This window comes from Seriola dumerili, unplaced genomic scaffold, assembly GCF_002260705.1.
Source record: "Seriola dumerili isolate Sdu_G_001 unplaced genomic scaffold, Sdu_1.0 BDQW01000108.1, whole genome shotgun sequence".
Taxonomy (NCBI): Eukaryota; Metazoa; Chordata; class Actinopteri; order Carangiformes; family Carangidae; genus Seriola; species Seriola dumerili.
In genome coordinates this window covers 1,030,163-1,050,374 of record NW_019174363.1, presented here as the reverse complement: position 1 = coordinate 1,050,374, position 20,212 = coordinate 1,030,163, and the positions used below count along the sequence as shown (strand labels likewise).

Genomic DNA, 20,212 nt, shown 5'->3' with positions numbered 1-20,212 from the left:
AAGAGGCCATGCCCTCAATTATGCAGAACATCAAGCCTTAATAAAATGTAAACAGGTGAGTTGTATAAACAGCTGGCATCAAGGAGGAAATTAGCTATGGAGACGAAAACTGTTTTGGTAATTTTAACATGGGAGTCTATGGGGATTGACTCACTGTTGGAGCCAGACTCTACTGGCCATTAGACAGACTGCAGTTTTTGGTTCTTTAGTGTTGGCTTAATTTTTTACCCTCAGCTACTTGGCCACGTCTTTGGCCTTGGCCTTCTTCTCTTCTGTGTTGTCATATTTCGATATGATGCATGCGCGCGTGCACACACACACACACACACATATACACATATACACATACACATACATATATATATATATATATACACACACACACACACACACACACACACACACACACAGTTTTTACATGATTACAGAATTATTGTGGAACCCATCCATTCTTTTTTATTTGTCTTTGAGCTGTCAGCTTTAGTATTCAATGCTCTAAATCTAATTTTCAGAGGTCCTTTTTATTCTGACAGCAATCAAAGAATTAGACTGTACTCTGTGTGAGCTGAGAGGCAACATTTGCCAACAAGAAGGCCACTTCCCAGGTGATAAATCACAGGTGACAGAGGGCATTACACGCACAAACGGACCGCCGCTGCCGCACCTTTAGAACGATTAATTAGCTGGCTGACACTCATTTATCACTGCAGCAATAAGGTGAAAAAGTCAAGAGTTTATTAAAGCTCCGCTTAATTTTCAAGAGCTATAGGCCAGAGACTGAGACACTACATACACAACAGGAGCAACATTCATGTTGTTACTTCATACAGTATCACAATAACACAGTACACAATTAATCTGAAATATTCCCTTAAGAACATGTCTGTAAACAAAGGTAAACAAATGTTTGGCAATTAAAAGAAAAAATGGTGGTTGCTTCAAGACTACATCACAAATCAGAGTTCAACTCTGTTCACAACACAAGCTTATGATATATAATGAAGTCTGTAGGCACAAAAAAAAAGATGTATGTTTGGCCTCTTCAATAAATACTGTACATATCGTCACACTACCTGGCATTCAAATTCTACAAGACCACATCACTTATTTTCAGTTTTAAATTATTATACATATCTGGGTAAATAGATACAGCCATGCATTGTATAACTGACACACAGTCTTTGGGACTGACTGAATATGATTGATGGAAAAGAGCTGGTCAGGAGTCAGCAAGTCATTCTGCACCAAGATCTCATCTCTAAAGACAAACCCACTGGACACACACCAGAGAGGCAAAAAGCAGTAAAACTGCATGGGTTTGACTGCTCCCAAAAGCATGCATATTGGGCCCTGGATAGGCAACAGACTGACACATGAGGGCAGAATGTGACACTTGTCATAAGCCCTGACAGACCAGCAAGCAGCTGTTGTTTTGACAGCACTGACTATGGGCCACCAGGGACATGGAGACAAAGCTGGGGTTCTGTCTGAGGACGTGTCAGTTTAACTGTCACTTCAAGATGTGGAGACAGAGGAAGACTTCTAAATGCCTAAAGACACTAAAGACATCTGGACTAATATTTAAGTGCTATTACCACTAACTACACTAGTTTGTTCATACTACAGATGCTTTATGGCAGCATTACTTTACTGCTACAGTTGACAAACCAGAAACTGTTGGCTTTTCTATAAACACTGACTTTTCTTCTGGTACTTCACTTAAAAAACTTAAAAGATACAACACAACACTCACATCTGAGAAAGCCTACGTTCAAATCCGCCTGTAATTAACCACTAATAATTGTGTGTAACTCACACTGAAATTCTAAAGAATGACTGGATGACTTCAATGACAATCAATCCGGCTGATTGGCTCTGACGAGAAGTGGCACAAGGAGGTGAACAGTCTAGAGTGCCAGCCGAGTACCAACACAAACAATCTGCTAATCTAAATCATTTCACATACATGTTGAGTAGCTAGGGCCACAGAGAGTCAGACTGTCACAGAGAGTGCAGCAGGTTCATGACTTTAAGAGCTCTTTCAGCTTTTTGTTGTGCTTTCACACAGCGAGCAACAACCCAACAGGATTTATTTCATTTCCTAAAGAGTGAAGAAGCCAAACAAACTTAGCTGCCATATGAGCAGTCAAAAAACTCATCAGCCTTGGACCAACTAATTACACATAACAGCCAGATTTGAATGCAATCTATAAGATCCCATGAAATGGGCATTTGACCTTCCTGGAAAACTACAACGATGGAAACCAATTCATCTTCAATGCTGACATCACGTTGCACTGGTGGGCATACCGTAACAGCGAAACCTGTCTTCTGACTCATCTGACTCCATAGGTTATAGACCCATCAGTTTGATTTCTTACTGTCTCATGAAAAGCCCCAACATCTTATTTCAAAATAAAATACATCACATTCAGGAAGTAATGATGCAATACCATGTAACTTCTGAAGATTACAGGACTCAGGGTCTAATAAAAGATAAAGACAGTTGCATCTATCAGTTGGCCCATTGATAAGCACTTATGTCATTGGGCTACATAAATAGCACAGTATTGTGTTCACTTGCTAAAATCTTTTAATACAGACCTTTCCATAGATGCAACTGGAGCCCAAAATGATAAACAGAAAAAAAAATGAACCCATCAATCAAGTTACTTGTAGTGTATACAAGCATTTCAGAGTCGAGCATTAACCAAACATTACTGGCTTAAAGCAACCTTTCATGATTTGGATTCCATAATTTAGATTCAGACAGTTCTGCTCAATTTTCGTTGGACAGTTGTTGGTCCAGTTTGGATCAGAGGTGGTTGTGGGGCGGCGTGACGGTCTCATTCTTCAGCCTGACCCGAGTGCCATCCTTCAAACGCCTCAATTTGCCTCTCTCTGTCTCTAAGCCAATGGTCATCTGTCCCGAGTTTTTATGGGAGGTGAGGTGGCTGCCCGGGCTCTCACAACCTGTGCAATGCAAAGATAGAAAGAGTCAGGGCAGCACACCTCACACCCCGACCAGCAACCCTCACAACGTAAACGCTGCCTCAAGAGCACACAAGAGAAACACAGACACTTTGACATTCAAGTGTTCAGCTTTTTTGCATCTATTTCCATGATACTGGTCTTGCCATGGGCATGGTATCATTTCAAAAAGCTGTACAAGCCATTGCTGCATGGATGTAAATGAGGTCTATCATAAGTACATACTTTCTTGTGCAGATTAGATTTTACCTTGGCTTTAACATTAACATGGCTTAACCTCAAAGCATCCTGTCTACACATTCAGCTATGTCAAGTATTACAAAAGAAACTAACTTAAAAAGTGAGTTGGGCAAGTAACATTTAGTTTATACAGCACTCAAAGCACAGGCAGGGTTACAAAGCACTTCAGGTGAAATCTTAAATAAAAGCCTGTATTCAAGTCTCAAATAATAAGCCTACATGAACAATAAAGGCCAGTTGATAACAAGGGTGATAATACTGGGGGATGGTGGGTGGTGAAATGGCCTAACTTGCAGCAGAGAGAGCAATAATTTCATAAGAACGACAACAGAGTCATGTCATACTCAGAAACATGCTGCTTTTTCCATTTAACACGCACATTTACAAAATAAATCCAAATACTTCCACCTTGTTGTTGCCTTTGTATAATTGTTAAAAGACCAAAAGAAAACACAGCAGATATGTGACATTAAAAGCCTGTTTGTAAATAAACAGATTTAGGCCTGCAATTAATAATTTTGATTAACTGATTTATTGACAGAAAAAAACATCTGAAAATAATGGTAATATCCTGGGGCCCAAAGTGATATCTTCATAAAATGTTATACAATTTTGGTTGGGAAATTACTGAAATGATTATATGATTATCAAAAGAATAGACAATTCATTTTCTGACTGACTAGATGTTTAAACCCATCAGGAAGAAAATGACTGACTACTGAAGTAGATGCAGCTGGGATTAATTTGTGAGTGACAGAATGACAGTGTTTCTGTTAAAAACTAGTATCAGAGTGTTTAGTATGGTACAACTGTTGCTATGATCATGGTATTAGTGCTGCACAATGTACATCATTGTGAATTTATCAAGACAACATATACGGATGGAGGAAGTGTTGAGTTGGCATCAACAGCAAGTTAAAACAGAGTGGATTAGAAAACCAGGAGGTGCCAAACTAAACTGATGAAAAGGAATGTTAGGGAATAAATGGCAGTCTTTAATACACTGGTCCTCACTGCCGCTGTTTGAGAATTTATAGTTGAGTAATTTGTAGAATGTAAAAAGCTACAGTATCTAATTCAAATGGTTGGAGTTATGTTTCAACACAACAATTCAAAAAGTCATAAACAGGTTCAGGTTGAGACGAGCCGGTTTCAGAAGACAGTGTGAAATTGATGAAGAGAATTCTGTTCAGTCTGAGGTGAGAAAGGAGTTTTATGTAAGAGATTCATCACATGACAATGGGCTGACAAGGTGCCTGTTGTGATCTAGGATTTTTTTTTCTCCACAGAATTCCAATGTCAAAGAAGAATCCTGTTTATTAGATGCCTGACACCTGAGATCCCAAGAAAGGAGCAGAATAAACTGAGCTATTCATTACGCCTTAATGAACTGTGCAAATGTACGTGGCAGGTCAATACAGGGGGCCTATGGATAAGATACCCGCAGCCCCCTCATTCTGCACAGTCCAGGCAGCCAGAGCCTAATGAAGACTGAACTTTAATCATCAGGAGGATATGGCTGCCTCATGAGATACACACACGCACCACACACACACACACAGAGCATGCATAATAACCCCAACCCCTTCCTCCACATATTCTCTCACCTCACTAGATTTTCATTGTCGCCCGGTCCTTTGCAGGTTGTACACTCAGTCCTCGTGTCTTCGGCTTTGGGTTTTTTCTGCATTACAGACTGCCGTTGTCGCCGTTCCCGTGGCAGTGGTTCCTATGGAAACACAGCTGATTAGAATCGAGAGCTGTATGGGCACTTGCTGGTGGAGATGTAAACAGGAATGAAATGTTAAACTGAGGAAAGATGAAATTACAGTGGAGAAATATTTCCTAAACACAAGTCATGAAAGGGACTTTTGAGGTTAGACTGACCTGAATTCTTCAGTCAATATCAAGACGGAAACATCTGGACTTAAATAAGGATGTTGATTTAGATTTTTTTTCTGACTGATTGCCAACGCTCGTTAACCAACCATTAACAAGATTAAAACGTATTACTTAGTATAGACAAGTGTCTGGAATCCATTAAAAAATACCAATACACCTGGGTTAAAGTGGAATAGAATGATCCGGAGTGTCTAAACAGAGAGCATAGAGCACGTGTGTGTGAGCGCACACACACACAGGGAGGAGAGAAGCCCCTCCCCACAGATCATCACACAATTTCATTGTTGCAGAAGAGATGTTCAGATGGTGCTGATTTCCCAGGAAATTTTAACTTTTTAATTAATGGATCAAAATTCTTAATAATGGTTAATGGTTAAGCTGTTAATCATGAACAACATTAGACTTAAAGCAACTATTCAGTTTTTATGTGCCTTTTAGTTTTTGTGGAGGTAAAAGTGAGTCTAATGACTTTCTGCCACTCATTACTGTAGCTATTTCTCTGACTTTATATTAAAATTTTAATGTAAAAACACTTTTTTAAAATTCCCCTAAATAAAGGGTCAACATGGGTAAAAGGGGTGAACAAAAGCAAATATGAGTGAAGGTAATTAGTAAGTAAGCATATAGTTTTCTGCAGCAGGATTGAGAGACAAACCTCAATTTTATCTTCTTTGTCTTCACAGATGGGAACTCTCTTCCTCTTCTGTCCTCTGGTTCTCTGTCAAACACAAAAAGATCACTTTTAAGCTCTGATCAAAATTATAATGCACTACAACTCCAAAGTCAAATTTTCATTTTCATTAAACTTTGCTCTGAGTGGGTCAACACCTTCTTGATATCACAGGTTGAGTAATGTAAACAATGTAAACAGTGTCCACTGACCGTCAGCTGCTAAACTCATGATGAGAGAAGCTGAGTTGATAAATAATAATCTAGTTGCCCTCAGTTATTACAATGTACTAACAGTTATAAGCTTTACGAGCTGCAGCAAGTTCTTGATGAACAGTTTTTTTATGGATTTTGCCTCTAGGGCAACAAACCCACCCTCTGATTCATGATGCCATAGTAACCAAACAGGAAGCTTTGCAGACATTACTTAAAAAATAGCTATACGTCCTCAGCAGGTTTTTCATGTAAAATCAATGAATACATGAATAATCAATATTTTGACTAACAATTATTCTCCTAACAAAATGGCCAGAGTTGAACATCTCAAAATAGAAGCAAAACTGAGCTGATATATGACCATTCTCTATCCCTATAGAGAGATGAAATGGTTTATATCCATGCCCTGATCTGTGCCTTGTCACAGTTTTGTCACAGAGGTCTACAAAGAGTTCTCTGGACTTCACCGCTTGGTGAGTGCATGCAGTGTGAATTGTAAGACCTTATATACAGACGGACTACTTATGTAAATAACAGATTTCACGTGCGTGTAGACAGATGGACAAATTGCAAATGGCAATATTAACCACTTAAGATTAAACGCACACAAAGTGAAGGGGTCTGAATACCTTCTGAAGCCACTGTGTATATACAGTACATGCGTATGAGCACTTCATTAGGAAGATATACAGGTCGTATAACTGCTTATGGAGATTCAGGTGATCAGCCTCAGTTCATGTTCACATCAAACATCACAATGAGGACAAATGTGACTTTGACTGTGACATGATTGTTGGAGTCAGATGCTGGTTTGAGAGTTTCTCAAACTGCCGATCTCCTGGATTTTCACTCATATTCAATAACCAGAGCATTTACCCTATTCACTCAAAATCAGCAGGGAGAGGCAGAGAAACAGATGTTTATGGCTCTCTATCTCTCGTGGACTATCCCTTCCCTGTTAGGACTGAAAGTTCTGTTTACAACCACGAAAAACAAGCGGCAGCTACGAAACTGAACTAAATGACCTGTCTGTCTATCGATCTCTTCCCCTCTGTTTAACCACAGCACAGCATCTACACACCTAAATGACAGTCAGCTGGTTGGGGTGAGTGTGTGGTATGTGCGTGTGTGTTATATGCGGGGGAGCCAATGTGAAACTATGGCAGGGCAAATTAAATTTGACATTAATTCAATACTACAAATATAAAAGTTAATATATTAATGGGAAAACAGGCCAAATATCATTCTGACATTGGCAAAGACATGAGCCATCATTCATGACTCTGAAGACAGATGGACCTGGACCTGGTTTTCATTAAGGATCGCTCTGTACTTTACTCTGTTCATCTTTCCCTCAGTCCTGACCAGTCTCCCTGTCCCCCCACAGTCTGATGCAGCCTCCACCATGCTTAACCGTTGGGATGGTGTTGGGCAGGTGATGAACGGTGCCTTGTTTCTTCCAGACATGATGTTTAGAACTGAACTCAAACAGTTCGGTCTTGGTTTCATCAAACCAGAGAATCTGGTTTCTCTCAGTCTCTGAGGCCTTTAGCTGCTTTTTTACAAACTGTAACTGAGGAGAAGCTTTATATGGACTCTCTGACATAAAGCCCAGATCAGTGGAGAGCTGCAGTGATGCTTGTTCTTCTGGAAGTTTCTCCACACAGGATCTCTGTCACCTCTGTTACCAAGGCGCTTTTCCCTTTATTGCTCAGTTTTGCCAGGCGTCAAGCTCTAAGAAGAGTGCTGGATGTGCCAGACTTCTTCATGTCAGAATGATGGAGACCACAAATGTTTTTGAGCCTTGACACAGTCTTAGTGTCAGAGGATACAGAGGAACCTAGTGTCATAGCAAAGTGTCTGAATACTTGTCTGAATAACATCATTAATGGGTACCGAGTGTAGATTGATGAGGGAAGAATTCATTTAAAAGATTCTATCATCAGGCTGCAACATATCAACATGTGACAAAAGGGAAGGTGTTTGAAAGCTTTCTGTATGCACTGCTGGAGCAGGTGTTATCCAACTTGAAGTTAAAATCATAACAATAATTGACTCATACTGCAAGAGCTGTTCCATCCTTCCAGACTTCATTGTTTGATCCTCTTTTATGTCTGTATGTATGTATTGCTCAAATTTATAACATCAAACAAGACTCCCATTCTGCAAAGCTGCACTGTTTATCCTACATTATTTTATCATTTCATTTTATCATATTATCTCTTGTTTTCACTGCAGTGTCTTTAACTACAGTGCAGGATGTCAGAATCATCCAGTGAGCACAGGCATAGACACCATTGTGTCTATGCAGAGACACAATGGTACCAAACAAATGGTCCTTCCTCCTCATGGTTTCTTTTCTGATCTGCATTGGCAGCTGTGAGACCTTAGCTAGACAGGTGTGTGTCCAATCAGCTGAGTTTACCACCGGTGGACTCCAGTCAAGGTGCAAAAACATCTCAGAGAGGATCAAGAGAAATGGAGGAACCTGAGCTCAATTTCAAGAGTCACAGCAAAATATCTCAATACTTATGTCAATGTGAAATTTCATTTTTTTCTTTCTAATACCTAAAATTCTGTTTTTGTTTTCTGATTATTGGGTATATATCTATGATTGATGAGGGAAAATATTCATTTTAAAATATTTTAGCATCAGGCTGCAACATAACATGTATAAATATACTGTATAGTGTGTGCGTATATATACACACATATGCAGACATAACATATGATTTTTGGATTGAAAAACCTTTTGACATCACTGGCTCCCCACTTCTGAAACCAAACCTACACCTTTGGATAGTTGGACACATTCCACTCAATTAGTAAAAGGAAAAAGTTGATGTTCACAAGAAATGTGATTGTACAACCAAAAGCCTGTAAAGATATTGTGGTTGAGAGGGAGCCGAACTGATCGATTCAGAGCCCTCTCTGTGTTGTAACCACTAATCTCCTAATTTCAACACATGAACACAGCCAGACTCGCAGCGTTACAATCTATCCACTTACACAGCTGGTCATGTTGTGGCAGTAAATATGACTTCTGAACATGCCAGACCATCAATCACATTCTTCCTGTGCAAGCTAAACAGCACTGGATGGATGTCTACCAACACTTCCATCTACTACAGGTCTAAAGTGTCCCTTTTACTCACAAGAGCTTGAACAAAGCATGAAAGGAAATAAAAATCAAACATCTCCTTCTTGCTGCTAGCTAGCACGTGTTGGAGCTGCTAAGGAGGGTTTAAAAGGGGTGGAAAAATCGACAACATATTTAAACAGACTGTGAAAACAATTCCATCTGTCGCCTTTGGCTCGCCACCACTTGCCAGATGGAGCACTTATCATTAAGAATGCTAACTGCAAGAATGCTGCCAGTTGGCTCCTTCAGACCTTCGCCATTTCTCCTGCAAATGCAGCACCAAACAAAAGGCCTGACATTATTTAATAATTTCTGCATTAAAGTGGTGTCTGTTAAAGTAATCTATAAGACCAGAGAGAGCAGAGAGTAGTTCAGTAGCTGGCTCAGCTGAAAGGCGCTCAGCCACACTGCACAGCTAATCTCAGGCTCTGCTCAGGTGAGGAAATTAAAACTGCAGGCAGTTTATAAGTACGACGCAAAATCAATCTTTTAATTAAGTACATCAGTGCATCTTTAACAAGCATGAATCATTTCACACAGGATTAGAGAAATTAACAGAGCATAGGAAGTGGTAGTAACTAGATATATTAACTTAATTCTCATAATTTCCAAATGATTAATGGCATATGTTCTTATGGGCAGTTTTAATGTTAGCACTGTGGTGGGTTGCGGCAACAGTAAATCATGTCCCATTAGCAGGAGCATTTTATTACCACCTTCAGTTAGCCTCTTGAACCTTAAATTCCCACTTAAATTTTCCCTAATTCTTTTTAATGTTAGAAAATTGCTATATCACTGCCACAAATGAATACAGGGTTTTTAAGTGGATTTATTGCCTTCTACTTTTACAACTATCATTGATTAACAAAATTAATTATAGTTGAAATGATTAAAATTTCTTGACAATAAAAATAATCCTAAAAAAAAACCTTTCATCATCTTTAAATAACTTTTTTTCCCCATCTTAAATATCTTGAATATCATACTGAAGAACTGTGATCTGTAACTCTCAAAAACCACAATTTGCCAAACAGGTAACTGCTGTAAACGGAATAGGTGCCACCATCTTTGTAGTGAAAGTTACCTTAAACCCTCTGAACCTATTTTTTCCTTTATTTACAGGCTTATGGCTCTGTCACTACATGTATTAGTTGGGCTTGAAATGTATACTATTGAGAAATTTATAGTTTTTTTTTTTTTTTTTTTTTTTTACACATAATTTAACAGTCATAAAGCAAAAATCTGTATTGACAGGAGACAGTGTCAGTGTGTGAATAAGAACCATATAGATTTGATGATAACGAGGTAAGATCCGGTTGTATGATTTCTAAGTGGACCTTTATCAGTGACAGGGATGGACAAGGTTGACCAGACGTCCCCATTTTCCAGGGACAATCCCCGTTTTGGCTGGCCTGTCCCCGGCTGAAGCTGTCCCCAGAAATGAAATGGAAATGTTTTTAACTGTGAATTAAAAACACAATGGAAAGAATAAAAAATCATTGGACATTTTAATGATAATGAACCACTGAACTGGAAATGTCCCCGGTTTTCATTTCAGAAATCTGCTCACCTTACCATGGACACCATGGAGATATTGCTATCACTAGAAAACCAGCAATATTTGTAGTGTATGACGACAAGTTGTCAGACACAAACTGCATTAACTGGGCTCCAAGAGTTAAACAAACTGAAAAACCAACAAGCACAACTATTTGCAAAGGATCCAACAGTCAAAGCTGTAAAAGGAGCCTTTAATTGTTCATAAGATAAACAGATTATGATATGAAATATGAATCAGTGAACACTATGAAGTCCTTCTCTGTTGAAAGTGTTATTGCAAACAGCCTGAAAAAGTTTGAAAAATAATGATTGACTAATGGTGATAGTGGCAGCTTCATCTGACAGGTTTATAGCAGGTTTACAGCTCTGACAGGATTCATTTATGCCACGTTTTTTTAATAGTAAGACACAAGTCCCTGTCTGCACAACAGGTCAATGTCAAACACAACTTTTAGGTGTGTAAACATGTTCCAAACAAGACTATTTTGTTATTATCATTAAAAAGATGCATTTCTGTTTAAACTTCTTTCATTTTCAGAATGATCTACTTGTGCTTAAACAAACACCCTTCACTTAATTAGTGCATTGATTAATTCATGCATGAGGAGCATCAGGGAGGGAAATAAAACCTGCTGACAGTGAGAAATGGTTAGAATTAAAACTGATTGATGATAGAGTTCCAAAAAAGCAGGTTGTGTTTCTTTTACATCTCCCACATTGAAGAACAAATGTGTGTTAATGAACTGTCCTTGAGTGAAACTCAGTCTTGCTATCTTTAGCAGCGCTGCGTAAAACCTGACAGAACGTGCTACAGAGCGTTAATTTTACAGCTGCGACATTACGTACATGCTAAATAAAATTCAGCTCACAGGTTGATTTTAAGGGTTTTACTCCAGAGGGCTGTACCCACTACAGGCCATGAATAACAGCAACAAAACCCTCATCTTCATCAAGGTGGCAGTGGGCCATGTTAGCCCTTTTGGCCAAATGTGTCTGTGTGTATATATTAGTGTGTGTGTGTATGCATGTGTGTGCTCAGACAAATACACACTCACAAACTGCCTGACACACACACACACACACACCTACAGCGCAGCCTTGGAGGCCAGCAGGAGGTCGATTAGCCAGTCCTGATAAATTGAAACATGGCTTTAGAGAAGTGCCAGCACTTGGGTGCCCTGGTAAAAGCATTAAAAATGCAAAGCAGGGCCCTTTTAGCGCCTGCCATTGCACGCCTTGCATTTGAAGATAAATGCTGCACTGAAGTGCTGCGCCTGAGTGGCTGTGGCTCCAAAAAAAAAATAACAGGAAGCTGCTTAATCCCTGAGAGCTCCAGCAGAGTCCTCAGCACATGTCTGGACCTCGGGTTTCCAAACCTGAACAGAAAAACACATTAACCCAGACTGCCACTGTGCTCCAACATTCTGCTATGTCCCCTCTAAGACAGATAGAGCGCAGAGTTTGGGAAGTGGCTGTGACTCCTCCTTTTCTTTGTTAATTTCTCTATTTGTGACAGAGAGTGTGGACAGGAGTTGCTTCAGTGGCACTGGCTCTACTGTGAGTATTCAGTCTGAAGAGGAGAGCTCCCTCTAGTACCAGGTGAAAGGCAGTGGGTCACACATTGACAGTGGAAAAACAAAAGAGAAGTTAAAGATAACTCCACTCCCCCCTCCCTCGCCACCAAGCTGTCAGACTTCAATCTGGAGGGTTTCTTGAGGCAGCTCAGTATCGCAAGATCAGAACATGGATGGAAGCGGTAAGTAGGAACCAGTGAGGGTTGGAGAAGAGCTCTGTTCCCTCTTACAACTGACACAAAATGTTATACCACAAACTGACAAAGTCCACATGCTGTCAGTCTTTTATGGACAATGAAAAAACTCAGAGATGACTTTCAAAATCCCAAGAACACCTGCTTCTGTCACTGGTCTTAATGATCTACTCTTATAGCTTCATTAGGATTACAGAAAAGAAGAAACACTGCAGCTACACCTTCCTCTGAGACTGAGCTGAGGCCCCAAAATAAGTTTTAAAAAAGACACAATCACTGACCGCAGGGTTTTCACGTGGAGCCAATGACACTAACAGAAGCACCAACCCAGGGTTGAGACACAACAGATCCATTTTACCAGTCTGCACAGCAGCTAGTTGTGTGTGTGTGTGTGTGTGTGTGTGTGTGTGTGTGTGTATGATGAAGTTGCTCCCTGCACTTGTGTGTCTGCGTCCCCAGAAAGGCAAACTGTCTGACAGTGTGAACAGAGTCAATTGCCTGGCAGGTTTACCTGTGTTTAAAAAAAACTGTTTATAACTGCTATAATGGGAAATAATTAAGTTCTCATTTTATTTATTGTTTTCAAGTAGTTGGTGCTAATATAGGTGATAAAACATGTTCCCTGTAGGTGGTGTAAGTGTTAAGCTGCTAGTACACTCCATCAGTGCTGCCTGTCAGATGATCAAAAAGCTTGTGAGAAAGTTGGATTTTCCTGAAACCGACTATCCAACATTTGCACCAATTTCACATAGTTATTGGTCAGCTGACCAGGAATGAGCTTTTCTCTCCAGCTGACTTATTACATTATTACTGCCTTTACTTCTGCAACTCAACATTAAAACATTGTTCATGAATAAAAAAATACAAAGAGAGAACTTTGTACTAAAAAGACTGTAACTTTCCACTCATATTTCCATCAGATAAAGGAAAACTTTTCTCGATTTTTGTCATCAGTGCATCAGGAAAGGATCTTTAAATGGCTTTTATAAACAGCAGGAATGATTTCAACAGGCAAATCCTGTTTCAATGTTTACATGGACACCTATGGCAAGCTGATTTAAGATTTAATTACTATACTGGATTTGTATTTCAGACATCTGTAATTCAATTCTTCCTAGTCTAAGGCAACATTTCAGACATCCACAACATCATTCTTCCTCAGACAGATGATGTCACATTTGTCATTCATGTGTATTGGGCTTCTAGTTTCAGATATCCACAGTTTCATGTTTGAAAAACACAACAGACTTCTTACTAAGAAAAACTTTTTTTCAGATTTCAGATATCCACAATCGAATTGTTACTAATTTCAGCTATCAAAAATAAAAAACAAAGTCCGCATATCCATTATTTAATTTTGAATATCTAAAATACATTGCGACTAGTAAAAATGGATATCCGCAACTGTATTTATGGTCAGTAAAAATGCAATCTCACATACCTTCATGTAGAATTATGACTAGACACAATGCAATTGCTGATATCCACAAATAATACCTGTTGACAAGTAGGACACATGACTAGTAACAACTGGATTGTAGCTATCTGAAATGGAAGTTAATATGGATTGTGGATTTTGCATGTTTGGTTCTGGAATATCAAACATGCAACTGTGGATATCTGAGAGTGAAAGCACCATACACGTGAAAGGCAAAATGACTTCATTTGTCCTGGCAAGTATGAAGGTGTGGATATCTGAAATGTTTCTTTAGACTAGGAAGAATTAAATTATAGTTAGCTGAAATATACAGTATATTCAGTGATAAGAGTGGCTGTGTCATCCTGACACACTTGAAAAATTGTAAACATATCCTTTGACTTCTTAAGAAGTTTGGACTGGCATTTAACTGAGTCAGTGCCAAGTCCTCTTTCTCAGTCTTCTAGAGGTTTTATCTTATGGCTGTCAAATGCAGAAATCTCTTCATAAAACCAACTGAAGAAACTGCATATCATCATGAAGGCATTAGTGCTTTCAGTCTGTGGGGGCCTGATGCTTTGTTTACATGACTGAGCAGGTGGCCTTTTCTCATTTTTTATGAGCCTTTAAAACTATTTGACTTCTGTAGAGGTTTAGGAGCACAGACAACTTATCTCTAGGTAAAAAAGTGTATTTGTTTCAGTTATTTCCCACCAGGTTGATTCCTTCCTACTCTTGTCTCTTGTCTTTCATCAAATGAAATGTTGTATCACTTCAAAGTTCTATTTTTTCATTCTAGTTGAAATTGTTTTTTTTTTCAATTTGAGTGGATGCATCCTGTCTCTGTTCCACCAAGAGTGAATCCACGTGTTTTGTTTTGTGCTCAGGGAAACACACTATCACCTTGTGCAACTTTGAGATAACCTTAAGAAGAGCTTGACACTAATGAGAATTGAAGTTAATTATTTGTAATCAATACAGATCAATTAGCCAACAGTTACACTCTAATTGTGTGGAGGATGAGGTGGGCATACAAAACTTTTCATTCTTTTTAGTTGTAAAAAATTTCTACTGAACAGTGTGAATACACACCGTGCCTCTCACTTGATGTTTCTTGGGCTCTGGCGACATCTCCTGTGGGATGAATTTGATTGGTCCTTTGATCTGCCTCCTGGACCTCTTGGTGCCATCAGGTAGTGTCTCCATGGCGATATCGGCCTCATCGCTGCTGGCCTGGTCGCACTCGGAGCATTGCCTGAGGAGAAGAAAGAGAGCTCCTCTCACCAAACTGCATTGATTTTATTATCACAGGCGCAAATCCTTAGTCTGTACTGTTAAAAAAAAAAAAAAGAGACAGACTTTCACAGCTTGTTCTGATCAAGAGGGCTGAATGAAAAAAACAAACTCAATATGTTTCACTTCTTTCTGACAGAACTGTTTTTGTAAATTCTAAATGTTGTTGATTATTAGCCAGTACTATCCTTAGATAGTGTTTGTCCTTAAAAGGGCACAGAGTCATCTACTGCATTATTGGTGACCTATCTGAATTTTGGACAGAGCCAGGCAAGCTGTTTTTATGCTAAGTTTGACTAGCAACATCCTGACTCCAGCTCTGTATGTAACGCAGAGACATAAAAGTGATATCAATCATCTTCTCTCACTTGCATGCATGCATACAGGCCTATTTCCCAAAATATTAAACTATTCTATACCTCAAGGTGTTTTTTTCAACACTGTGTAAATCAATAAGCCTGATGAAGAAGTATGGAAGTCAAGGTCTGATTCTTCTATCAGTCCTCATCAGTGATTATGTATAGATAGTAGACAGTAGATAATATACAGCAGGAGCACATAATGAAAGCAATACTTGTAATGCAATCCGACACAACAGTAACCACAAACTTTATGAACCTTATAATGTCATTATTTGTTGATGCCAGAGAGATGATGATAATTTTAGCCATGCTAGCTGAATGGTTCTTGGAATGGCAATGTGAGTCCACTACTTAGGGTCCAGACTAAAATATCTTGACAAATGGATTGCCATGAAATTTGATAACTCTGATTTCAGTAGGTAGAAATAAAGCACCTTGCTCAAAACCAGCAACCAGAAGCAGTGCAACCACAAATGATAAACAGAAAATAAATATATGGCCGTTAGTAGTGACTGGCCACATAGCAACTACTCGCGGCAGCCCTAGATAGCCTATTATCAGGCAACTGTTGGATTTATCAATAAAATTTTTTTATTGATTCGTCCTTTCTGTGCAGCCTGGTAGCGAATATACTGCAGCACCAGTCCATGGCAGTTGGGGACGACTGGATTAGACTGCATTCTAAGGCTACCTTATGTCTAAGTCCTAAGGTCATGGGGCATGTTGTCCTGTATTGAATCAGTACGGGATGCAATTTGTCCCATATTTTCATTCAAGTTATGTCCTCAAAGTGCTGTGAATACTGTAATGTCAAGTAAAACCAAACCAGTTGTAGCTTACAAGTGGATTGGAGAAGTTTATCAATTGGCAATAGACTGACAAGCTCTATGTGCTGTGAAAAAATGCACAAGACAGCGGTACAGTGCTCCGGTGGTTTACCTGGTAGAACGCATGTCATTAAAGCTTAATCCAAATCGCAGTGGTGTGGGTTCGAGTCTGACCCATGGCACTTAGCTGCATGTCATCCTCTCTCCCTGCCTTTCTTCTCTAATACTAATTGTAAATCATCATTAGTCTACATTTTTTGTTACCCTTGATATTTCTGTCATTTTGGGTTATAAGCACATAAAAGAATGTGTATTGGCATTTTAAATTCTCAAAAAATCTTAATCAGTAACATTAGTAATATGTTGCCGCAAAAGGCAAAGAACAATAATAAAGCTGACTCTCTCCCAGTTGAGGAGGACGATAAGTGAAATGATATCAGCCAGGCTAGCTCAACAGGTAATGTTAGCACTGCCCTCCAGTCAGAGGGAGCATTGGCTGAAACGACCCAAACCTTGGATTTTATTCAAAAACTGGACACAGTTCAGTTCAGTCCTGAATGTAATGTGTGAGGCTGAGGACACAGTTAACTCAGATTAAAAAAAAACACTAAAGTGCTAGTTAAACAAGTGGCTCTCCTTGCACACAAACGTGACAAGCTCAAAAAACACTTTTGGAGATCCAACTTAGCCAACTGGTTAACTTTCGAAAAAAAGTGGAAAAGACAGATGCAATCACTTTCCTAGTGAAATGGCTACCTTAAGTAGTAGGCACTGCAACCTTTCCTACACTGACCGTCATCGAGAGAACACACAAGCTCCCTGGTAAGGCACAATCAAACCGTACATCCCCCACCATCCCCCAAGAGTCCTCATTATGGAGTTTTTGAACTTGCAAGATAAAGTCAGAGTAATGTGAGCAGCCACAGCCAAAGGCTGTACAGTGAGCAAGAGGTCAGGATTTCCCCAGACTTATTGGCAGAGCTACACTGGCAGAGGAGGCATTTCAACGGGGTATAACAACAACTGGGAACCCTGAACATTAGCCTTGGAATAGAGTACCTAGCAAAGCCTCATTTGACAATTGATGGACAAAAATTTGTGAGCTTGAATCCCCAGCAGATGCTGAGAAGTTTGTTGGGGGACACACCTGGAAATATGAAGACTACCGCTACTACACAATGCAAGATATTAGACAGTTTGGACTGTTAACTAGTGAACCTACATGCAAAGGGTAATATTTACACCTCTTTATTTGAAAGGCTGTCCTGTTCAGGATGACAGCTAAGGGACTTGGATATGGCAGTATTTTGTTATTTTATGTTTGTCTATTATCCTCACAATATAACTCCATACAACGGCATAAGGTGACTCCCACAACGAAGCAATAGGTGTATTTGTGGAATAGAGCTGATAATATGCTGTACAGTCTGGTCTAATTACTTCAAATAAGAAAGTAAAATTCACCTCTTGGTATGTAAGGGGGATGATTTAAATGATAAAGTTATAACAGGTTATTACTAGGATTAGCAGCTTGAGTCTTTATGACTTTTATCCAAGAGATTCATTAATTTAGAGCAACTTCTGATGGTACAAATCAGGAATGGAAGGCATCATGTTTTTCTTCTCACTCTAGAGGGGTCATGGCTTCAATCCACAAGACTGTGCCATTCCAAGTGCATAATACTCCGATAGAGCTGGTAGGTATTTGGTTGAAATCAAACCACCGACCTTCTGATTAGTGAACGACCCGCTCTACCTCCAGCAGTATACTTTGAATGAACATTTCAGCCACAAGGTGAAGAGAAAAAGGGTTAGGGATAGAGATAAACATCCTCAGTCCCTGGAATTGTTTCACCATTTGGACAAGACGATACACAGCCCTATCAGTTAACACTGGCATCAAGTCAAATTACACCTGGGAAAGGCACTGCCCTTAAATTCAGCTTCTCTCCTCTCTGTTTGTTTGTTTTGTCTCTGTACATGCACAATTGTGTAATTAGTTATGGCTCTGCACCCTCACACCTTTATGATTCAAATGGTTTAATTTTCACCCAATAAAGCAAAAGAGCTCCATGCTCATTATCAAGTGCGACAGTGTGGCTGGTTTTTTTTTTTCACCTTGCCTCACCTCAAGATGGTGTCCAGTTTTATTCTAATTTCAAATCAATTACTCCACTCAGACAGACTGTAGCATACACCCACAAACACATCCTGAAATGTAACACCAGATACACCTCCACATTTATTCAGTTTACAAGAGAAAGAGAAAAGGCTTTGTCCTTTTTCACCACAAGATCTCCTCTCTAAATAAGGAACTACAGTAGTTGAGAGTCGAGACTGTGACATTTCCACCATCTCCCCATCCACCATGTGATAATCCTGCTGCCACCAACCAGGCTCAAATGTCACCAATAATATGAATAAACAAATTCTGCTCATATGAATGAATATGAAGAATGAATATGAAAAGCAATTCCTGTTCATATTCACACAATGACATCTCTGTTGCTAAAACAGATCTCCATCTGAGCAGCAACAGTTACCCACAGAATCACTTCCTCTTTAGCGATTTTGCTTAGAAAATAAAAGTGCGAGAAAGTTATGGTTTCTTTTGCAGCAATGCTTTATTTCAAGCTATTGTGAGCTTTTATTCTAAACATTCTGAAAGGAAGTTCCAAAGGTTGTGTAGCTTGCTTGACAAACCTCTGACGGAGTGGACATATGATGTGTAATATGACAAAAATAACACAAGTTCAGTAAATCAGTCCAACCTATAATATATGACTGTGGGTGGACAAGCTTACTTTGGCAAATAATCTACTTTTCAGATGAATCATACAGATCGCATCATTAAAGTTAAGTTTCTAAATTTAGATATTTAATTTTAAATGTTCAATCACCAGACCATGTTAACTGTTTAACAGCTAGCCTGCTAGCTAACTGCAGCTGGAGACAGCAGTCCTTGTTCTGCTCTGCAGCCTCAGTGAGTTTGTTGTAGCTCCATATGAACCAGTTCACCACCTGAGCAGAACAAGAACCACCGTCACCAGCTGCAGTCCGAGAGGGTGGAGTTAAGAGACTGCCCACGGACCAGAGACCTGCTGCAGGCAGGACAACCCGAGGCAGGGGTAGACAGGGCTAGCTAGTCAGCAGCGACTGAACTTTCAAATTAAAACACTTACATATAGCACCTCATAAATAAATAACAGCACTTTACAAATGATTACTCCATATGAACTAAGCAAAAAGCAAGATTGGTTGTATCACATTGTGTAAACAGAAGACAGCGTTGTGGGTGAAGAGCAGTGGCAGGCAGACAAACATCCAAAAGAATCACAAGTTCTGGTCACGGCTTTCAGAATAAAATCAGAGCGAAAACAGAATGCAGGTGATGAACAAGATCATGGATTGTGATTCTACCCAAAACGATTGTCATATGATCTTTTTACCAGATCGCCATCCCTATCTGTGACTGTGGGCCACAGCGTTAAATATGTGAACAGTAACAAAGTAAATTCCAGTTGCATTTTATCAATCAATTTCTTTTATTAGCCTTTGATTATGTTCTGGCCTGCTATCTAGTGGATTAGAAAAAACAATTTACTTGTTTAAAAGAAACCCTGCTATAGACAATGTTGTGTAATTCCCAATTGAAGCACTAGAGATTTGCACTTTGGATTAACTGTGTTTTTAAACCTTAGTATCACCACCCTTGAAGATGAGGAGTTACTCCTGTTCCTTTTTATGTTCCTGCTGGTCTAGCACCACCCTTGTATTTCTAACTGAGGATTCTACAGAGCCTTCACAGGGTGGAAGCATGAGAAG

At 39.4% G+C, this 20,212-nt stretch overlaps 1 protein-coding gene across 2 annotated transcripts in view; it reads right to left on the bottom strand.

Annotated features, from left to right (window-relative positions):
* Positions 1–725: 725 nt before the first annotated feature.
* Positions 726–20,212, bottom strand: part of phf14 (PHD finger protein 14) — a 94,047-nt gene continuing 74,560 nt past the window's right edge. The window contains exons 14-17 of one of the 2 annotated variants that reach the window (XM_022746642.1): positions 14,998–15,160; positions 5,789–5,851; positions 4,839–4,960; positions 726–2,973 (exon numbers count right to left, since the gene is read on the bottom strand). In XM_022746642.1, the coding sequence (XP_022602363.1) occupies positions 2,967–2,973; positions 4,839–4,960; positions 5,789–5,851; positions 14,998–15,160 (355 nt within the window). In that variant the 3' untranslated portion in view covers positions 726–2,966. Of the gene's footprint in view, positions 2,974–4,834; positions 4,961–5,788; positions 5,852–14,997; positions 15,161–20,212 lie in introns of those variants that run through there. The other variant, XM_022746643.1, reaches the window with a different exon arrangement.